At 40.0% G+C, this 20,706-nt stretch overlaps 2 protein-coding genes across 3 annotated transcripts in view; both read left to right on the top strand.

The window, feature by feature from the left end:
* Positions 1 to 441: 441 nt before the first annotated feature.
* Positions 442 to 2,533, top strand: LOC129770028 (zinc finger protein 664-like). 2 transcript variants are annotated; one of them, XM_055772619.1, is made up of 9 exons: positions 442 to 647; positions 909 to 1,438; positions 1,523 to 1,603; positions 1,659 to 1,736; positions 1,793 to 1,876; positions 1,939 to 2,022; positions 2,079 to 2,162; positions 2,221 to 2,304; positions 2,365 to 2,533. In XM_055772619.1, the coding sequence occupies exons 1-9, from the start codon at positions 625 to 627 to the stop codon at positions 2,454 to 2,456; spliced, it is 1,140 nt and encodes a 379-aa protein (XP_055628594.1). In that variant the 5' UTR covers positions 442 to 624; the 3' UTR covers positions 2,457 to 2,533. The 2 variants fall into 2 exon arrangements, with proteins under 2 accessions (XP_055628594.1, XP_055628586.1); XM_055772611.1 differs by having other exon boundaries at positions 1,520 to 1,603; positions 2,365 to 2,532.
* A 13,402-nt stretch (positions 2,534 to 15,935) lies between these two features.
* The window catches only part of LOC129769950 (molybdenum cofactor sulfurase 3), a 26,774-nt gene continuing 22,003 nt past the window's right edge, over positions 15,936 to 20,706 (top strand). Inside the window, exons 1-3 of the mRNA XM_055772491.1 lie at positions 15,936 to 16,215; positions 16,279 to 16,371; positions 16,433 to 17,042. Of these exons, the coding sequence (XP_055628466.1) occupies positions 16,302 to 16,371; positions 16,433 to 17,042 (680 nt within the window). The 5' untranslated portion in view covers positions 15,936 to 16,215; positions 16,279 to 16,301. The remainder of the gene's footprint in view (positions 16,216 to 16,278; positions 16,372 to 16,432; positions 17,043 to 20,706) is intronic.

The following is a 20,706-nucleotide window of genomic DNA, read 5'->3' as shown; positions in this document are numbered from 1 at the left end:
GGTTTTTGGAGCGGGGGTTGTTTGTTTTTTATTGCTAGGATACGCCATTTTTGCATTTTCACATGCGAGAGTAGTGGATGAACTGGATAAGAATGAAATTCTACAAAATCATCCCTTCTTTTTGACATAAATTCGCGAAAGCCGAACATAGTAGGCATCGTTCAAATAAGCGTCGTTGCAGTTTGTAGAGAGCCGCCGGCAGCGTTCTGATGATTTTCCTGTTCTTCCGACCGGGTAGAGATTTTCACCAGAGCTGTTTGTAAACAATACCGACAGCAATTCCAATATGGCTGAAAGTGCATTTCATATGATTGTTTCACCTGGTATATATAGAGGCGCCTTGGTCTAAACCAACCCTTAGAAAAGTAACACACATAAACAAAATCTGTGACGTCACAGATTTAAAAATCTTTCCACCTTACATTTTCCATTTCGCTCTGTATGTATATGTAGCAAAAGCCCTATTGGATATCTTCTGACATTTCTATTGGATTCTTTTTGATAACCAATTTGAATCTATCCAAGTTTGTTTTATTTGTTCCTGGAATCCGAAGATAGTTTTAGAATTTCTGCGTTAAAATTGGATTGTTTCGAGGTTTGAGTTAATTTCGCTGGAGGAGTGAGATGGCGTTCGTTAGCAGCAACCTGTAAGTTCATTGCAAAAATGTTTAAGAAATCACAAGCCTCGCAATCACTTAATTCCACGGTAATTACGGTGATGTGGCTTATTCCATTCCTATTCATTGAGTCTACACTGAAGAAATATAATTAGTATAAAACAAGACATGCTTCAACTAACGATTTCCTCTAATCGATAAAATATTTGCAATCCGTATGCATATAGAAATTGTTGTATATTGGTAGTATCTGAAATGACACTGATGTCTGACCACATCCTATTTCGACAGTGACCAATGTAGCTTTTGCTCAGGTATATGCAATGAGGAATTCCATCACGTACTGGTCCCTTCTCGCCCAAAGCGGAAACTTAAGACTGTCCTGCAGAAGCTGAACAGTTCTACTTCCCAGTTGAGCAGTTATCCTACATGCGACAAATGCTACCAAGAATTCATAACCGTCCACAACATTCCCGAGAGCTGTTTCCAACTTTTGCCCATCGTCAAACCGACTGATTACATCAAGATGGAACCAGAATTGATGATTGATGACCACGATCTTCCGGATAAATGGGAAAACACTTTCAAGAGAGACTCAATAGTGGACTTTGAGCCGATTGAACAGGACGCCGAATTGCAAATCAAAAGAGAAAACGGAGAGGTATTCTTCATCAGCGAAATGGACAAAGACAATATGCAATTAGTTCCAGATGCTGGAACAAATACACTAAGAACAAAAAGAGTACTTCGCAGTGCTTCACAGAAGAAAGTTCACACAGCTTCAGTACATCATAAATGTAACGAAGGCTTCGCGGATGAAGGTTTGTTGAAAAACCACATACGGTTAAACTCGGGCGAGAATGAGGTGTTTTTTTTTTCAATCCACCAATAATCTATTTCAGTAGAGAAACTGTTTGAATGTGACAAGTGTGAAAAAACATTTAGCTCAAAACACAAACTAAATGCTCACTTTCGGAGTCATAAGGGTTGGTAAACAATGTTTTAGTATAATGAATTATGAAGAAGGGTCATTTTTTGCAGGTCCCCATTCTTGTCCACATTGTTCGAAGGCGTTTGAGGAACTTGGAGTTCTCCGAAAGCACCTTCAATCTCATTCGGGTTGGTAGAACATGTTTCACAACAATGATTCAATTAACAAAGTCTTTCATTCACAGATGAACGCCCCTATTCTTGTCCACGATGTCCGAAAGCGTTTAAGCGAGATGCAACGCTCAAAGAACACATTCGAACTCATATGGGTTGTAAATCAACTATTTAACTACAATGAACCATTTACCAAAGTCATTTTAATCTATTTCAGGAAAGAAACCGTTTAAATGCGAAGAGTGTGAAAAAACATTTGGCCTACTATGCAAGCTTAAACTACACTTTTTTACTCATACCGGTTGGTAAAAAAGAGTTCTATTCAATGAATCCTTTAGCATGATCAGCTCTTTGCAGGTGAACGTCCCTTTTCTTGTCCACATTGTCCGAAAACTTTTTCGCATCCCACGACGCTTCAGAGGCACATTCGAGTTCATACGGGTTGGTTGAAAATTGTTTGCTACAATATGAACAGTTCACCAGACTTAACTGTTTGCAGGAGAACGTCCCTATCGTTGTCCTCATTGTCCTAAGGCTTTGAAAGACTCTACAGCGCTCCAACAGCACATTCGAACTCATACGGGTTGGTAAAAATATTTCACTACCTACAATAAACCATTCTAGCGAGGTAATTCGTTTGCAGGCGAACGTCCCTTTTCTTGTCCACATTGTCCGATGACGTATAAACATAGTATTTCGCTCAAACAGCACATCAAAAGACATACGGATAGATAGAGAATGTTTAACTAAAATAAACATACAGCGAAATAAAACACAACCGATGGAGAGAACGAATACCTATATAAGATTTTATTCAGAGAAAATAGAGAACAAAAGAGTATGGATCTTCTTTCTTCTTCTGTAGGAGCCTTGAACCACTGCGACCATTAGTTTGATCAATTGTAGTGCACTCCAGTTTGCTATACAGGTCGGACTCAATTATATATAATCGCAATTTCAATTTCAATGTTAATTTTCGAATCCAATCACTCAGGGAATAGTCAGTGATAGTCGCCCTGGGACACTGCATTCAAGCGATTTCAATGCGGCGATACTGTGTGTGGAATGCAGTGTCACAAATTATCAAAATTTATTCACGAATGGAGAAATTAATTTTCTCGCAGTGTCGGATGAATTCTCTTCTGTTGAAACTCAACATCATATCTGTCATAATGAGTATAAAGTGCACTACACCAGAGGATAGTAACTTCAAGCAAAAAAGTGGGACCGATTCGAGATTGCTTTTATGTAAACAGTGAATTTTTTTTACACTCTAAAAATCGAACCGACTTGCACTGACAACTGAATGATATTGTCAATTTGTGCGAGATGCCTCAAAACAGCTGGGAATAAATATTGTTTATATACAGTAAGTTACATTTAATGCGACGTTTAGATTATTGAACAGACCTGTAATGAGACACGTTTAATTGGACATTTGTGTAAACATCGAGTTCAGGGACCAAATTATGGCGCCACATTAAAGTTGCCACCAGACGTCGACACTGTACCACTCACATCGCCAATGTTCAATTACAGGCCAAAATCGCCTCCAAAGCGACACTGAGTGATGCCTCGGCATGTCGCATTAAATTTAAATTCCTGTATTATGTTGTTATTTATGTCATAATGCATAATGTCATAAGCAATGAACACACATTTATTTTCCACTTGCAACAGTATTCACGATGATTGGATGGATGAATATACGACTCCTACATGCATCTAGTACAACTATTGTCATGCGTATATACGATTTACTACAGACAACCCAAAAACGAATGGCGGAAAACGTTCTTAATAATTATGATAATTAATATAGATTCTTGTAAATACATGTATGTTTGGAATATTACGTTAAAAAATATTTTTAAGTCAGAATATTTCCGGTTTTAAGAAAAGTGAAAGTTAAAGTTGCTTTTTTTATTTTTAACTTTTAAGAACGAAAGATTATCTGTTTGCCGGTCTTTTGAGTTCTGATAAACATAGTGACAAAATAAGTTAGTTCAACTTCGTCATTCAATTGCACTTAACTCAAAACTGTAGACATGAGATTATGAACTTGACAAACCAAGCTGCCATGTATGCCATCCCAGCAAACATTCAATCGTATAACTATCGTATATAGAGCATCGAATATCTGATATTATGGGTGGTATATGATGCGCCTAAATAGCATATACAGTAAGTTACCTCTAATCCTCGACATACCGAGGCACTACTCAGTGTCGCATTAGAGGTGATTGGCCTGTAATTGGACATTCACAATGATAGTGGTACAATGTCGACGTCTTGTGGCGACTTCCAATCTGGGGCCATACTTCGGATACCAAACTCGATGTTTACAAAATATCCAATTAGAGATGGAAAAGTCCTATTATTTGTATCCCATTACAAGTCTGTCCAATTAACTAAATGTCGAATTAGAGGTAATTTACTGTACATGCAAGGTTATTAGGCAATACCTAATAACATAATAAGTCTGTTGTCATACGAATATACGATTCATCACTGCCATAAAAAATGGCGGAAAATATTAAAGTAAAATGTTCGGCCCGGGGAATCACCATTTTTGTATGTATATAGAACCTTTATAAACATTATGTTTGTACAAATAGGAATCAATCAATTGACTTTCAGATATATAAATATTTGATATGAGTGGGGCCACGCTTATAAAATTGCTCCGATGGGATTTGAACTCCGGTTGTTTGGATTATCAAGCCGCAGCTATCTCGTACGGCTACCTGAAATATGATTCTAGGGCAATTAAAGTTCTTACATATGATACGAAAGAGTTGCACTCGGATACTTCATTCCTGATTGTTTATTGTGCTTTAGTGGAAGTATCGCAAAATTTATATAGAAATGGTTAAATAAAATTCAGTACTACATGTTTCAAGTAATCAAATAACATGAAGTAAAAAATTTCATTCATATTTTAACAATTTAAAACTGCCTTCGGGCCTGCCCAGCAAACATTAAATCGTAAAAAAAATTCGAGGGGTTGTATCAGAGACACGACCGCTTAAAACGTAGGGCTACGCAATCTTTTTTCTTTTGAAATTTGATGGTTTATCATTTCGAATATTATTTGCGAATACGTCGAAATTTCATAAATAACTCTTTAGTAAAAAATTTTTTTCCCTTGCGAGAACAATACGCTATAGTCATATGTTACAATTCGTTTCTTTATATCAATGCACGCATTGCACTGAATATTAACGAGTGGCATCTTCCGTGCATCGCCATCGAAGACGAATGAACTCTCTGAGTTTCAAGTGTCTATAATTCAAAAGAAGAAGAAGAAGAAGTGCATCGCCATTCAACAAGCATCAAAAACGGGTCTAACAGATGCATACAGTTGCAGTGCTAAAAATGAAACATCGCAAGAATGATCGTTTATGAAAAATCGTTTCTCGACTCTCGGTCGATACCGTCAACAAAGTTTCTAAGTTCTATGTTTTGCGCAATGAAAACAAGCTACACACAAAAAAACCAAACACTGATGTTTAGAAGCGACCTAAAATCATTTGTACTCTTCTCTTTTTTCGCCTGCTTTGCCATGCCTCGGATGGTTGTGTTAATTGCAATGCCAGATGCACTTCAAGTGAAATATTCACTAACCTTCACAGCTCGAAGGGATACATTAAACACAAAACGAGCAGAATAAGCGACCTTTGTTGTTTCGGGCACAGAAATATTCTGAGAATTTTCCTCAGAGGAGATGCAATACTTATACGCTAGCGACAGCTTACATACTATGCAAGGGTGGAGTTTACTTCGCAAATTTTTTCTTTTCGATCCCCCTTCGTTGTTTCTGTTCTAGCGGCTGCATAAGTTACCCGTTATTGACAGCTCTGTTCGGGAAAGCACACAAATGGACAGAACAAATGTATGGAAAAATGGGAATGCTTCCCATTTCATCAATTTGAACCATATACAGACTATGGGATTATAATGTATAGCATATCAAACAAAAAAAATCTTAGAAAATTTCCAATTCGATTGGTATACAAAACGTTTAAATCCGTTCGTAGCAAAAATAGTTATTAACATTAGCTTTGTTCGGACCCGTCTCGGTTTGATGGTCAGAGGGTCTGGGTTCACCTATTTCGATTCTTCCTTCTTCAGTACACGCACTCAAAAACGAAGCAATTTTCTCGAACTAATTTATTTGCTACAATGTTCTATAGCGACCGACGCGGTTGGCTGTCTTTTTCCGAAAAAAAAAATAATTTATTATCTCTATGGATACTAGAAAACAGGAAAAAGCAAAGCTTGCTTAGTAGTTTTTACGGGGGTGCTCGGAAGGAGCATCACATAGAATTCACGCGCGGCATATGATGTGCGTGAACAAGCTTTATTTCATAAAAACGTGACCTGTTTTCTGATTTGGCACCCTTAATGTAAGACGTAGTCCTACGTTAAAAATCTAAAATTGGAGGCGATATACATACATCTAAGACACATTACTTGTATGATGTATATAACTGGCATATGCATATGAAATTGGAGGCCATATACATGTATATGGGGTATATGATGTAATATAAACGATAATTATACGATTTATTATTTTCTAGGATGTATGTATATCGTCTCCACGATTGCATGTATGGGCTGGCTAGGCGTATCATATACATGCAATATATATTAATCATACTTGTATGTTTGTGAATATAATCCTCAAAATAAAATAATTACACTAAACCATCATTTCAAACAACTTATACAGTTACCAAATCACGCAATAAACATCAAGAATTGCTGGGAATCTCTTATCAATATTCGTTCAAATTTAAAAATGTGCTTTACTCCAGTTTTGTTGACAAACATAAACATTCCCACCTTTCATCCTTCATTAAACACCTCGTAGTAGAAATCTGTCAGTATGCATACACTCTCCTACGAAACATAGTGGAAAAAAATATATTCGTCGATGTAAACAAGCAGTGAAAAAGGAGACACTTTTCGACGAGTGATTTGTATGAAGTTCCACTGCCGTGACTACACATACACCGTCCTGTCACCGTAACGTCAACGTAAGCGAATCACGGCTTACAGAGACAAGGCTAGCTACTCCGGATCAGTCATTTTTTAGTGACGTCATCTGAGTCGTTGAAGTAAACAATGTGTTCTTATTTTTTATTTTTCGTGCTTTGTAAGTTTGTGCGTTGATAATATAGTTGATTATATTTAACACTATGAATAATTTGATAAAACATTTATCCACAAAGAACATAATTCTCGGTTTTTCGGAAAGCGAAAGAATCTCTTTTTTGGCCCGATAATGTCATTTTCATAATTTATACACCCGCTCACAGCGCATTGAACCATTTTCGATTTTTCATTCCAGGAACATTTACGCGTAAGTCGGAAAACAAAATACAACTGGCGACTGTTTACACTGACTATTCGGATGACGTCATCAAAAAAAATGTTTACTCGCTAAAGAACTAGCCTTGTCTCTGTAAGCCGTGTAAGCGAATGAAATGTCAAATATTCTCCCATGGAAATTGTATGGTTGTTCGCGATCGACAACGCGAAAGAGGAGCAAGAATCAAATGAAGTAACTTCCCTTTTCCAACCCTACCCTTCATCCCATCCAAGCCTCTCCTTCCTATCACAATCACAACCATAAGCAACACAATAACCCAATGCGCAAACAACATGAGTTGAACGCATACAACGAGATAGCATACGAGAAGATTCCTACCAAATATTTTTACCATTCCAATTCCAACTTTTGTAAGAGAAACATCGCCAATAAATTGAAGTATTCCAAGTGTTTAGTTAGAAGTGTCCAAGTGTTTTTCCACTCTCCAAACAAGCCGCATTCCGTATCCTGAGCTATCATTCTGGCCTCCTTCAGCCGAAGGAACCGCCACATTCCTCAATAGTGTGATCCACCAATGGTCGCATTCACATACACCAGCAACGGCAACATCGACGTCGGCAAAATAAGTCCAAGAGAATATTTGACGGGACCGTGACGGGACGTTGTATGTGTGGTGCACTTAACACAAGAGTCCAGACGCCTGAACTTTGCCTAGTATATTGAACAAAAACAATACGAATGAATATCGAAAAGCCTGCATTCAGGCACTTCTCTTAGTCCGAGGACATAGTGAACGCGATGCGATGCAGGCGCGGGCGCTGGCTCGTTTGCGGGAAAGCTCATTCGTTCACGAATGTGGAAATCAAATGCAAACCGCTCGGACCTGAAATAGTAAACGCGATTTCAATGCGGCGAAACTGTGCGTGGAGTGTTTCGACGCGAGTGAACGCTAGTGATGGTTGCCAAACGATTTATCTATAAATATCTTCAGAACCGAACTCATCGAACAAAAATAAAAATTGTGTTGTTCAGATAAAAGGACCCAAATGCCACTGAGAAAAATGTTTCATTTGCTGTACCTTTAATTTAAATTTTCGGATGAAGCTTTTCTGAGAAAAATACAATTTATTATCCAATTAAATATCTCACAATTCAACTGTTTACATACGATGTGTTATCATATCTGGCATCCTTGTACTGGGTCTTTACATCTGGAACTTAGTTGAATGAAACATAAAAAAACCCGCGATCTAAAGCGATCAGTATGTCATAGCACGCGATGAGCTCCAATTTATCGCTCTGCACCGCGTCGCATCGCACCGCACCGCACCGCGTTTACTATGTCCTCGGCCTAAGCTTGTGTTATGAGGTGTTTCATACGCCCTTTACTTACGCAAGAGCCATGCGTATTGCCAGCGAGCTGGAAAACTTTTTGAATAAACATAATGAATTATTGAAATTCTTCATATCATACATGCTCGGTTTGCAAGGTGACGATCACGTTATTTTCATCAATTCTAATATAACATCGACTGGAGAACACATGTTTACATTCAATGCGTATGTCGCTGAATACATTGCTGGAGTCATGGTAGGCGACTGCACAGTGACGCGAGAAACACTCTCCATCTTCTTCTTCAATGGTACTAATGTTTCTAATGTTCCTAGCGTTCACCATCTCAACGTAGAATGAATTGCGAACGATAATAGAGGTAGAGAGCGGACGGCTGCGATTCTAAACAATCAGAAGCGGTGTGAGGTAAAATACACTCACTTGCCAGACGCTATCATGAGCAACGCCGACGCAACCTTTGGTATTGCCAGGTCTAAACACATGCGTTGTCATGATATTACAAAACGTGTGTTCAAACAAAAAAGGAATGAAATGTAGAATGAGATTCATTACAACGTTACATGTATTCGGTTCCACACCTTGCTGAATTTATTCGGCTGGATGGCAAAATTACCAAAAATTAGGATTACCTCATATGCACATTTTAAATTTGGATAATCGACAAAATACGCTCTGAGGAAATCGATAGTGTAATTTCCTCAAAAATTCCAGTCATTGAGCTTCGCATTCCATTTCTGTGAAGCGTAAATTGTTATGAATTTTCGAGTGAAATAAACACGCTTCTAAAACAAAAAAATTAAACGAAATATGGCTCTATTGTGTGTTCTAGATATCTAGATATTGTGTGATATCTAGAACGACAAAAGTCTTCGATAATTATTCTATATTCTGAATGATATTTTGGTTGAAATGCAAGAAGATCAATAGATAAATAGTTAAATTAGGGTCAGGACTATGTCTATTGAAACAACATCGAATCAAAATTTTCATTTAAATTTCAACAACTTAAAATTGCTTTCAGGTCAGGTCAGGTGATTGTTCGATATTGTTACCACAAACATGGTTCATGACCGTGTGGTAGTATAAAACTTTTAAAGCCTTGCATGGCAGATGGAAAATGTACAATGCATTTTCTTAAAGATTTAACCAACGACACGACCGCAATGTCCATGGATGTCCAATATTTCAACGACTAAAAACGGAAATTTGTGTGAGGAATCTGAAATGGGTTATGAAGCGAATATTATGCGTATTGTAAACAATAATGTCCTAAGTCTACCTACTCTATCTGTTGTTACCGATGGAATAGAGTTTCGTCCTGTTGCTCCGCTGATCGTGGGAAACCCTGTGGAACAGAAAACAGTAATTAGCATATATTTTCAAAATATGAACAGCATCAAAGGAGTAGAAAGACAGAAACATTTATACTTATCATCGCTAGAACTAGACTACGATGCTTATGCATTTGCGGAAACTTACCTGGACTCTTCTGTACAAGACGGTATACTATTTCCTTCGTGTTTTTCGGTCTATCGTTGCGACAGAAACACGCTTAATAGCGATAAGCGAACTGGCGGCGGGGTGCTTGTTGCGGTCCATCGTCGCATCATCAGTACAGAAGTTGCTCGAGCTGAAAACAATGAAGCGATCTGTGTTAAACTGAAAACAGTGAATGGAAGTGTATTTTTGTTTTGTGGATATATTCCACCTACCTCGAATATCGCTCGTTACCACTCGTTTGTTGTGTTTGTTGACTCCGTTATGAGCATCGTTCAGCCGGGTGACACTGTGCTCGTGAGTGGAGATTTCAACCTACCGAATTTAAATTGGAATCAGTATATCGAAGAAGGGGATTATTCGTTTCTCTTACCTGAGCGAATTGTTTCGCAAAGTGAAGTAGCCATTGTTGATGGATTCTCGTCGTCTGGACTGATGCAAGTTTGTGATATACCGAATCAAAACAATAAATATTTGGATTTGGTGTTCACCACTGACACCGAATTATGTCAAGTTGTTGTGACAGATCCGATTATTAAGCACGAAATTCACCACTTCGCTATGCAAATCATGATCACTATTGCTACACTGCGCGAAATGGAAGTTGAGAAGTTCAGGAGGCACTTAAATCTCAACTTAATGGACGCGACGTTGGTTAAAGCAGTACTAAGGAGTGTTCCGTGGAATGAAATCTTCATATCGTCAGCTGATTTTGAACGTGATGAAGAAAGTTATAGGCAGCACGCCACATCAATGTTTGAGTTTCTTAACTCAATCGATGTTTTTCACTGCGGACTCGAATGTTCTACAGTTGTATGCAACAGTGTAGACTTCAACGTTATGTCGCTGTATTTCGTGCTGTTCACCATTTTCGCAAGGTTTGCCCCTTTTAATAGGGTCTACCCGAGATCGACAACCCCGTACCCGGAATGGTTTTCATCAGCTGTTATTCGAGTTCTCAAGGACAAACGAAAAGCGTTGAGAAAAATGCATAAGAACAGAAATCCGGAAAATGTTACTTCTTACAAACAGCTGCTGCGGTCGTTCAAAGTGTTACACAGAGAAGCGTATCAAGTGTACATCACTGGGATCCAGAATGGGATAAAGGAAAACCCGAAGTCGTTTTGGAAATTCGTGAATAGCAGACGAAAAAATAGGGGAATTCCGGACGTGATAAGTTACGGTAACCGATCTTCAACTTGTGGACAAGAGTCCGCCGAGCTCTTTGCGGAGTATTTCAAGAGCGTTCATCAAAATGACCAACCGAGAATCGTCAACTCTTCGATTGACAGGACCGATGACCTGTTGGTTCTCTCGCACCGTGAAGTGAATCAAGGTCTATCAGATTTGGACCCGGGTAAGTCAGCAGGACCAGATAGACTCCCCGCAAAACTTCTGAAAGAAATCAGGGATGAACTTATCGAACCCCTGACTACTCTATTCAATTATTCGCTTACGTCCGGCTACTTCTCGCCACTGTGGAAAATCTCGCACATTACTCCAATCCATAAGAAGGGCCCACGTTCAGATGTCGAAAACTACCGGGGTGTTGCAATCCAGTCTGCGATGCCAAAGTTATTTGAACGACTTGTTTACTCTCGCCTTTATGAACGTATTATCGACCGTGTGTCAGCAGCACAACATGGTTTCGTAAAAGGAAAGTCAGTTGTGACGAACCTATGCGAATTTTGCTCTACCGTCACGGATTATATATCTAAAGGGTATCAGGTGGACTGTATATACACAGATATGAGCAAGGCTTTCGATGTAGTAGGAATAAGCAGCATAATGCACGCGGTGGCTGATTTCGACATTCACGGAAAAATGTTCGAATGGATTGGGACGTATTTGGAGAGCAGAACACAATATGTGAAAGTGCACAACAACGCATCCAGGTCTTTCGGCGTTAGTTCAGGTGTTCCGCAGGGTAGTCATTTGGGGCCTATTCTGTTTGTCATGGTCATGAATAAACTACCATCATGTTTGGCCAACGCAAAAGTGCTCATATACGCAGACGATGTGAAGATTTTCCTGCCCGTGAAAAACATCGATGATTGCCATCTTCTTCAGCAAGATTTAGTCAATTTTCGGAGATTCGTCGAGAGCAACGGACTGAGTGTAAACCCCAGCAAGTGCTCCGTTATTACTTACACCAGGAGAGCTCAGCCGATAACTTTCGACTATAGGCTAGGAGGTACGGATCTACAACGAGTAGAGTATGTCCGAGACTTAGGCGTGACGATGGATCAATCCCTCACGTTTAACCTCCACCTAGAACGAATAGTCAAGGAAGCGCTGCAACTATTTGCTCTCACTCGTCGTTTTGGGCAAGAATTCACTGACCCGCATGTAATTCTGAAGATCTACACCAGCCTTGTACGGTCTAAACTCGACTTTGCGAGTGTAGTGTGGCGACCGCAATACGATCTGTATATCCAAAGATTAGAAAATGTCCAGAAAAAGTTCCTGAAGTTTGCGCTGAGGAATTTAGGATGGAGAGGAGAACACCTGCCAGTATACGAAGATCTCTGCTGTTTAGTGGACATGGATACTATCAAAAGTAGACACAGAATCGCAGATATGACTTTCTTCTGTAAACTTTTGAGCGGACGGATAAGAAGCCCGTGTTTCTACGAACGGATAAATTTTAACACCAGCCCCGTTTCTCTTCGTCGCCGGAGAATTTTTGATCCACCTCTGAGGTCCAGAAATTACACCCAACACGAACCTACAACTCGATTCATGCGTGAGTTTAACATGCTGCAAGAAGTGATTTCCATAGATATGACAACAGAAGAAATTCGAAGAAGACTACGATTATTTTTAAGAGGTCAACTAAATGTATAAGTGATGATGTGTTTTATTTCTGTTTTCATGTTTAGTTTTTATGATGAGTTTTATTTTCCATGTTTAGTTTTTAAGAAAGATAACGGGCTTGCAGCCTATAATCTAATCTAATAAACTAATAATTCATCTCCATGGAAATTGTAAGGTTGTTCGCGATCGACAACGCGAAAGAGGAGCAAGAATCAAATGAAGTATCTTCCCTTTTCCAACCCTACCCTTCATCCCATCCAAGCCTCTCCTTCCTACCACAATCACAACCATAAGCAACACAAAAACCCAATGCGCAAACAACATGAGTTGAACGCATACAACGAATAGCATACGAGAAGATTCCTACCAAATATTTTTACCATTCCAATTCCAACTTTTGTAAGAGAAACATCGCCAATAAATTGAAGTATTCCAAGTGTTTAGTTAGAAGTGTCCAAGTGTTTTTTCACTCTCCAAACAAGCCGCATTCCGTATCCTGAGCTATCATTCTGGCCTCCTTCAGCCGAAGGAACCGCCACATTCCTCAATAGTGTGATCCACCAATGGTCGCATTCACATACACCAGCAACGGCAACATCGACGTCGGCAAAATAAGTCCAAGAGAATATTTGACGGGACCGTGACGGGACGTTGTATGTGTGGTGCACTTAACACAAGAGTCCAGACGCCTGAACTTTGCCTAGTATATTGAACAAAAACAATACGAATGAATATCGAAAAGCCTGCATTCAGGCACTTCTCTTAGTCCGAGGACATAGTGAACGCGATGCGATGCAGGCGCGGGCGCTGGCTGGTTTGCGGGAAAGCTCATTCGTTCAAGAATGTGGAAATCAAATGCAAACCGCTCGGACCTGAAATAGTAAACGCGATTTCAATGCGGCGAAACTGTGCGTGGAGTGTTTCGACGCGAGTGAACGCTAGTGATGGTTGCCAAACGATTTATCTATAAATATCTTCAGAACCGAACTCATCGAACAAAAATAAAAATTGTGTTGTTCAGATAAAAGGACCCAAATGCCACTGAGACAAATGTTTCATTTGCTGTACCTTTAATTTAAATTTTCGGATGAAGCTTTTCTGAGAAAAATACAATTTATTATCCAATTAAATATCTCACAATTCAACTGTTTACATACGATGTGTTATCATATCTGGCATCCTTGTACTGGGTCTTTACATCTGGAATTTAGTTGAATGAAACATAAAAAAAACCCGCGATCTAAAGCGATCAGTATGTCATAGCACGCGATGAGCTCCAATTTATCGCTCTGCACCGCGTCGCATCGCACCGCACCGCACCGCGTTTACTATGTCCTCGGCCTAAGCTTGTGTTATGAGGTGTTTCATACGCCCTTTACTTACGCAAGAGCCATGCGTATTGCCAGCGAGCTGGAAAACTTTTTGAATAAACATAATGAATTATTGAAATTCTTCATATCATACATGCTCGGTTTGCAAGGTGACGATCACGTTATTTTCATCAATTCTAATATAACACCGACTGGAGAACACATGTTTACATTCAATGCGTATGTCGCTGAATACATTGCTGGAGTCATGGTAGGCGACTGCACAGTGACGCGAGAAACACTCTCCATCTTCTTCTTCAATGGTACTAATGTTTCTAATGTTCCTAGCGTTCACCATCTCAACGTAGAATGAATTGCGAACGATAATAGAGGTAGAGAGCGGACGGCTGCGATTCTAAACAATCAGAAGCGGTGTGAGGTAAAATACACTCACTTGCCAGACGCTATCATGAGCAACGCCGACGCAACCTTTGGTATTGCCAGGTCTAAACACATGCGTTGTCATGATATTACAAAACGTGTGTTCAAACAAAAAAGGAATGAAATGTAGAATGAGATTCATTACAACGTTACATGTATTCGGTTACACACCTTGCTGAATTTATTCGGCTGGATGGCAAAATTACCAAAAATCATATGCACATTTTAAATTTGGATAATCGACAAAATACGCTCTGAGGAAATCGATAGTGTAATTTCCTCAAAAATTCCAGTCATTGAGCTTCGCATTCCATTTCTGTGAAGCGTAAATTGTTATGAATTTTCGAGTGAAATAAACACGCTTCTAAAACAAAAAAATTAAACGAAATATGGCTCTATTGTGTGTTCTAGATATCTAGATATTGTGTGATATCAAGAACGAGAATAGTCTTCGATAATTATTTTATATTCTGAATGATATTTTGGTTGAAATGCAAGAAGATCAATAGATAAATAGTTAAATTAGGGTCAGGACTATGTCTATTGAAACAACATCGAATCAAAATTTTCATTTAAATTTCAACAACTTAAAATTGCTTTCAGGTCAGGTCAGGTGATTGTTCGATATTGTTACCACAAACATGGTTCATGACCGTGTGGTAGTATAAAACTTTTAAAGCCTTGCATGGCAGATGGAAAATGTACAATGCATTTTCTTAAAGATTTAACCAACGACACGACCGCAATGTCCATGGATGTCCAATATTTCAACGACTAAAAACTGATAGAGACAGACAATCATTCATAAAAATTAACAACGCAGACATTGACATGGAAAATCGTTCGGCAGTGCCATATTCGCCTCAGCTGAGCAAAACATTCAATGCTCATATTAATGTTGAGTTCTGTGGTTCGATGAAGAGCTACAAATACATTTGCAACAACGAAATTTCTATTGATATTCTTCATTTAATTTGTCTACTTTACGACAAAAATATATTACATCGGGAATGGAATACAAAGAATGGTTTGTGTTTTCTTTTCAATCGTCATCAACTTGGCGCTCTATTCCTCGATATGTCAAACACAAGAGTAACGAACGTTTCACGTATATGTAGATCGTTAAAACGTTTAAACACACTTACAATACATTAGTTATTTTTATTTAACAACCAACATATGCACTAGAAATAATTTTTCTGGCAAAACAACGTTTGCCGGGTCAGCTAGTTATATTATAAAATTATCTTTAGACACAATTTTTGTATAATATTTTTTCCCTACTTGTAAGCGAAAATGATTTTCATTTACAAAGAGTACTAATTTGATTTGGAAAAAAATAACTTTCATTCATAATTTTCATTTTAAAAGTGTGTTCATTTCTTCTGCAAACCAATATTGTCATGCCTACTCCCCCATTTCGTAATACGAAGCTCAATGCCGTCTACGCGGATGGCTTGCGCTTAGTTGTGTTGTGCTCTCGAGTGCTTACCGTGCAGTGCTCCGTGAAGCCACTCACAGATGGGCATCGTTCGAAATGTGATTAGCTAGGATGATTATTCATTTCTAACAAAATTGATTGCTAGAAGTTTGACCATCATTACTTTTCCGCGGTGTAACACCTGTAATCAGTTGATCAAAGCCAACGCTATCATCGCTATTCTATGATTAGCTGACGCACGAGCATTCGTCCTTCTGATAGCGAAAGGGGCCTGTGTTCGGTTTACTCCAACGGTAAACAACAAATTGTGAAATGCAACGTTCAACTTAATGTGTTGTTGTTTTTGTTCGTTGAAGGTTTAATCTAGAAAGCACACAGTATGGATTTTCGCAGTGTGTACACAGAGGATGAGAGCGCCGCTATCGAGAAAGAATTCACCCGCTTGAAAGGTTGATCTCATCGGATAATGACCTACATCATTTTCAAAATTTGTACCTTTCTCGCCGCCAGAAAAATGCTACCTGGATCACGCCGGGACAACCCTGTACGCCGAATCCCAGATTCGGGCGATCCAGGAGCACCTCACGCAGAACCTATTCTGCAATCCGCACACGAGCCGCACAACCGAGGATCTAATCGACCAGGTTCGCTACCGTGTACTGAAACACTTCAACACTCGCTCCTCGGAATATAGCGTTATTTTCACCTCCGGCACAACGGCCAGCCTGAAACTTCTGGCCGAATGTTTTACATTCGATCCCCAGGGGGCGTTCGTTTATTTGAGGGATAGTCACACGTCGGTGCTTGGTATGCGAGGCGTCGTGGGAACGGATCGAATTTTCCCGATCGAAAGAGAAGCACTTTTGCGACATTTAACAGTGGATGGAAACTCCTCGAACGAGTTCGTGTCCCTGTTGGTGTTTCCTGCTCAGTGCAATTTCAACGGTGTCAAGTATCCGCTAGAGTTGGTGGAGAAAATAAAAGATCGAGGGCTGATAAACTGCGAACGGAATCAGTTTTTTATATGTGTTGATGCGGCGAGTTTCGTCTCCACTAGTTTCATGGACCTGACGCGCTATAAACCGGATTTTGTTAGCTTCTCGTTCTACAAAATGTTTGGGTGAGTAAAAAGGGTAGATGCACCAGTAATCGTGGGAAAGTCTCCGCCGTTATAATCTAAGGAACTGGAGTTCCCTAGATGCTTGCTATGAAGGCAAGACTTTTCGCTCGTCCTCTCTCGAGCGCTTCGTGATTAATCTAGGGAACTTATTTCCCTAGATGTCGGCAATTGAGGCCTGAGAATCACGGTTTAAATTTATTAAAGCCAGGGATCTATTTCCCTGGACTTGGTTGGTCTCTTATGGGCTAAGCCCCTTTGCGTGAACAAATCCCGGCTAGGGCAGCCACAAAACTTCAACCTCTTCCGGCTCCAGTGCGGTCCGGTGAAGCGAAGCAAATGGTCTGCTTTTCGGATTGGGATTTGTTCCTTTTGGTTATACCTTTTATAGCGTGGCGCCTGGTTGCCAACGCTTGGGTGTATCCGGATTCTGATGCGTGACGCCTGGTTGTCAACGCTTGGTGGATTTTCGGATCACGAATTGAACTTTGAACTACGAACTTTGATTTTGAACTAACGAATTAGACTTCTGATTTGAACTGTTTGATTTGAACTGTGAAATTGAACTGTTTGATTTGAACTGTGAAATTGAACTGTGAAATTGAACTGTCTTCCTAGGCCAGAATCCCCAGTATATATACCCAAGAATTCATTCCTAGGCGTTAAAACTATAAAGGAGAGAAGAGATCTCTCTTTCCTTCTCAGACAACCGAGCCCATATCGATTGTCTGCCTGCTATTTCCCTACATGTTATTACTACCCGCTTATCTCTGCGGACCTTTGTCGCTCTCGCTGGAGGGGTACAATTTAGAAAGTTTATTACTCATCGTCGGCTTAAAATGTTATTTTTGTTTATAGCCCTTCGTATATTCGATAATGGGCGAGGCCAGGCTTATTACCAGCAATAATCTTTCGCCTGGTGCCTTGTTGTCTTTGTGTATTCCAGGCGCCTTATCTGTCTATGCTGCCTGCTCACGGTCTCAAATGAACACGTGATTTCCTATCTTGTATGCCTGCGCTACACTATGAGTAATACGATCTATTCAGAGGATCGTGCGGGTCACAGATTTGTTTATTTATTTGTCCCTACTTTCTGGTGCGTCATGCACCGCTTGTCTGAAGCTATACAAAAGGAAAAGAAAAATAAGAAAGGGATGAATCACATGGCCGTATCTGGTGATTCATTGGGCTATAAATTTTCTATGCGCTCGTTTGCACTTCAATAACATTATTTTGTTTATTGGCCGGCCTTGCTATCTAAATTGGGTCCGTAACATTCCGGCCCTGATAAATCTACTTGTTCGATTTATAAAATTCCTGAACGGACCCTATGCTACCTGTGTTACTTATATCTCTATTTGTTTACATGTTTTCGGAGCATCATTTATTTTACATTCATCCTTATATTCTAACAGAGTTTAAAAACACTTTTAAATTTCAATTCTTCGGCACGTTGCCTGGTTCCAAAGGATGTCCTCTTCAATGCTTGGTCCATGGATCATACATCTTAGCTCTGACGCGAGCTTACATCAGTTGGCTGCATCTTTCGGATATTGGTGCTCTGGTAGCGAGCACTGACGTCTTCTTCCTGATTAGTTGATGGCTGGATCATTTCCCTTGATAATGTCCAGTACTGCAATTTTAACTGCCGGTCGTTTCAGGACACCTTTCGCGGTTTGGATCTTTGCTTGGCGAACTTGCCCGTCGCTCGCCACAAACGTTTCGATGACTCGTCCTTTAAGCCATTTTCCTGGTGGTGCGTCGTCGTCCGTGATTAAGACGATGTCGTTGACTTTGATCGGTTCTACTTTCTGCGTATTTTTATTACGCTTTAACAGAGTTGGTAAGTACTCCTTCTTCCATCGGTTCCAAAACAACTTGGAATAATGTTGAATGCGTCTCCATTGCGCTGTGTCATACTGACTGGTCGTTGGTGCATACGGTGGGGCATACTCTCCTGCTCTTCCTATTAACGCGTGGAATGGCGTCAACACTTCATCGTCGATGCAGGAGACTGGTATGTGTGTCAACGGTCGAGAGTTGACTAAAAATTCCGCTTGGATGAATGCAGCTTGCAACGTTGCTGCTGATGGCTTGCTCCTACCCCAAACTTTCAGGATCTCTGCTAGTGCTACTTTGACGTTTCTTATTAATCTCTCCCAAGCGCCTCCAAAATGTGGTGCTGAAGGTGGGTTGAATCTCCACTGGATTTCCATTTTTGCTGCTTCATTTTTGCCCATCTTCTCGTTGATTTCATTGACTAGCGACTTTAACTCTCGCTCTGCTCCAACGAAGTTCGTTCCGTTGTCGCTGTAGATACTGGTGACCTTTCCTCTTCGGTTCTGGAAGTTCCTTAACACGACCATGAACGCATCAGTACTGAGATTTTCTGCCATCTCAATATGTACTGCTCTTGTTGAGAGACAGGTGAATATGACGCCCCATCTCTTCTCGAGCGATCTCTTTACCGCTACTTCGAAAGGTCCGAAGTAATCTACTCCGCAGTTTGTAAATGGAGGTATATGCGCTTCTGTGCGGAAATGTGGTAAATCTGCCATCATCGGCTCTACCGGAGTTGCACGTCGTATTTTGCACCTATTGCAATTCTTCTTGACGTTTGCTAATACTGTTCTTATATGCAGTATCCAATACTTCTGCCGTAATGCTGCTATGACGGTGTTTTCGCCGTGGTGGAAATATCTTTCGTGTGTTGCTTTCACGATCAAATATGTATATGGATGCTTTTGTGGGAGCAATATTGGCGTTCTTGTAGTCCATGGTACTGACATGGCTTTCTTCAAACGTCCTCCACTTCTCATTACCCCTGCCTCGTCTAGGAAGGGTGCGTAACTGACCAATGGTCCTGACGATATTGTTCCGCCATTGAATAAAGTTTCCATCTCTGTTGGAAATGCTTCCCATTGCATCTTTCTATAGAGCACGTTCTCAGCTCTTTGGTAGTCCTTGTACTCAATGTCTGGAATATATCCACGACGTAATCTTTCCTTTGTCCTGTTTAATACACAAAGGTTCTTCACCAATTTCCACCAATCTGAGTATTCCTTGTACTTATCGATGAAACTAAGTTTGCTTAGTTCTTCGTGAACTAGCACTGTTTCTCTCAACTCTTCGTCTGTTTCCTTCTCTTCAATGGAAGGCCATGACGATTCTGAGAGCTTTAGGAAATCAGGTCCCTCAAACCATTGTGATTTTCCTAGCTTTTCCTTTGTGCCTTCATCGGCTGGATTTTCATCTGTTGGCACCCATCGCCATTCATTTTTCCTGTTATCTTCCAGGATTTCACCTACTCGATGCATCACAAATACGCTTCTTCGTTTTGGACTCTTGATCCATGACAATACGGTCTGTGAATCACTCCAAAATGTTTTGCTGACGATTTTCAACCTCGTTTCATCTATTATCGTTTTGGTTAATCGGCTTCCTAACACGGCCGCTTGTAGCTCTAGGCGTGGTATGCTCAATGGTTTGACTGGTGCTACTCTAGACTTTGCTGATAGAAGTCTTACGTGTGGTGTGTTTCCAGATATACTTCTTACGTACACACATGCACAAAATGCTTTCTCAGAAGCATCTACAAAGGTGTGTAGTTCTACTTCACCTGTTCTTTCTTCGAGGATGTATCTTGGTATCGTTACGCTATCAGCAG

The sequence above is a fragment of the Toxorhynchites rutilus genome, chromosome 1 (assembly GCF_029784135.1).
Source record: "Toxorhynchites rutilus septentrionalis strain SRP chromosome 1, ASM2978413v1, whole genome shotgun sequence".
Lineage (NCBI taxonomy): Eukaryota > Metazoa > Arthropoda > Insecta > Diptera > Culicidae > Toxorhynchites > Toxorhynchites rutilus.
Note: the sequence above shows the minus strand (reverse complement) of the source record. Positions and strands in the feature narration are given on the sequence as shown.

Excerpts from the sequence above, each read along its gene's own strand:
- LOC129770028 (XM_055772611.1), top strand. The coding sequence starts at position 625 with ATGGCGTTCGTTAGCAGCAACCT. Across the intron at positions 648-908 it reads GCGTTCGTTAGCAGCAACCT|TGACCAATGTAGCTTTTGCT; the intron begins GTAAGTTCATTG and ends CTATTTCGACAG. Across the intron at positions 1,439-1,519 it reads CGAAGGCTTCGCGGATGAAG|TAGAGAAACTGTTTGAATGT; the intron begins GTTTGTTGAAAA and ends AATCTATTTCAG.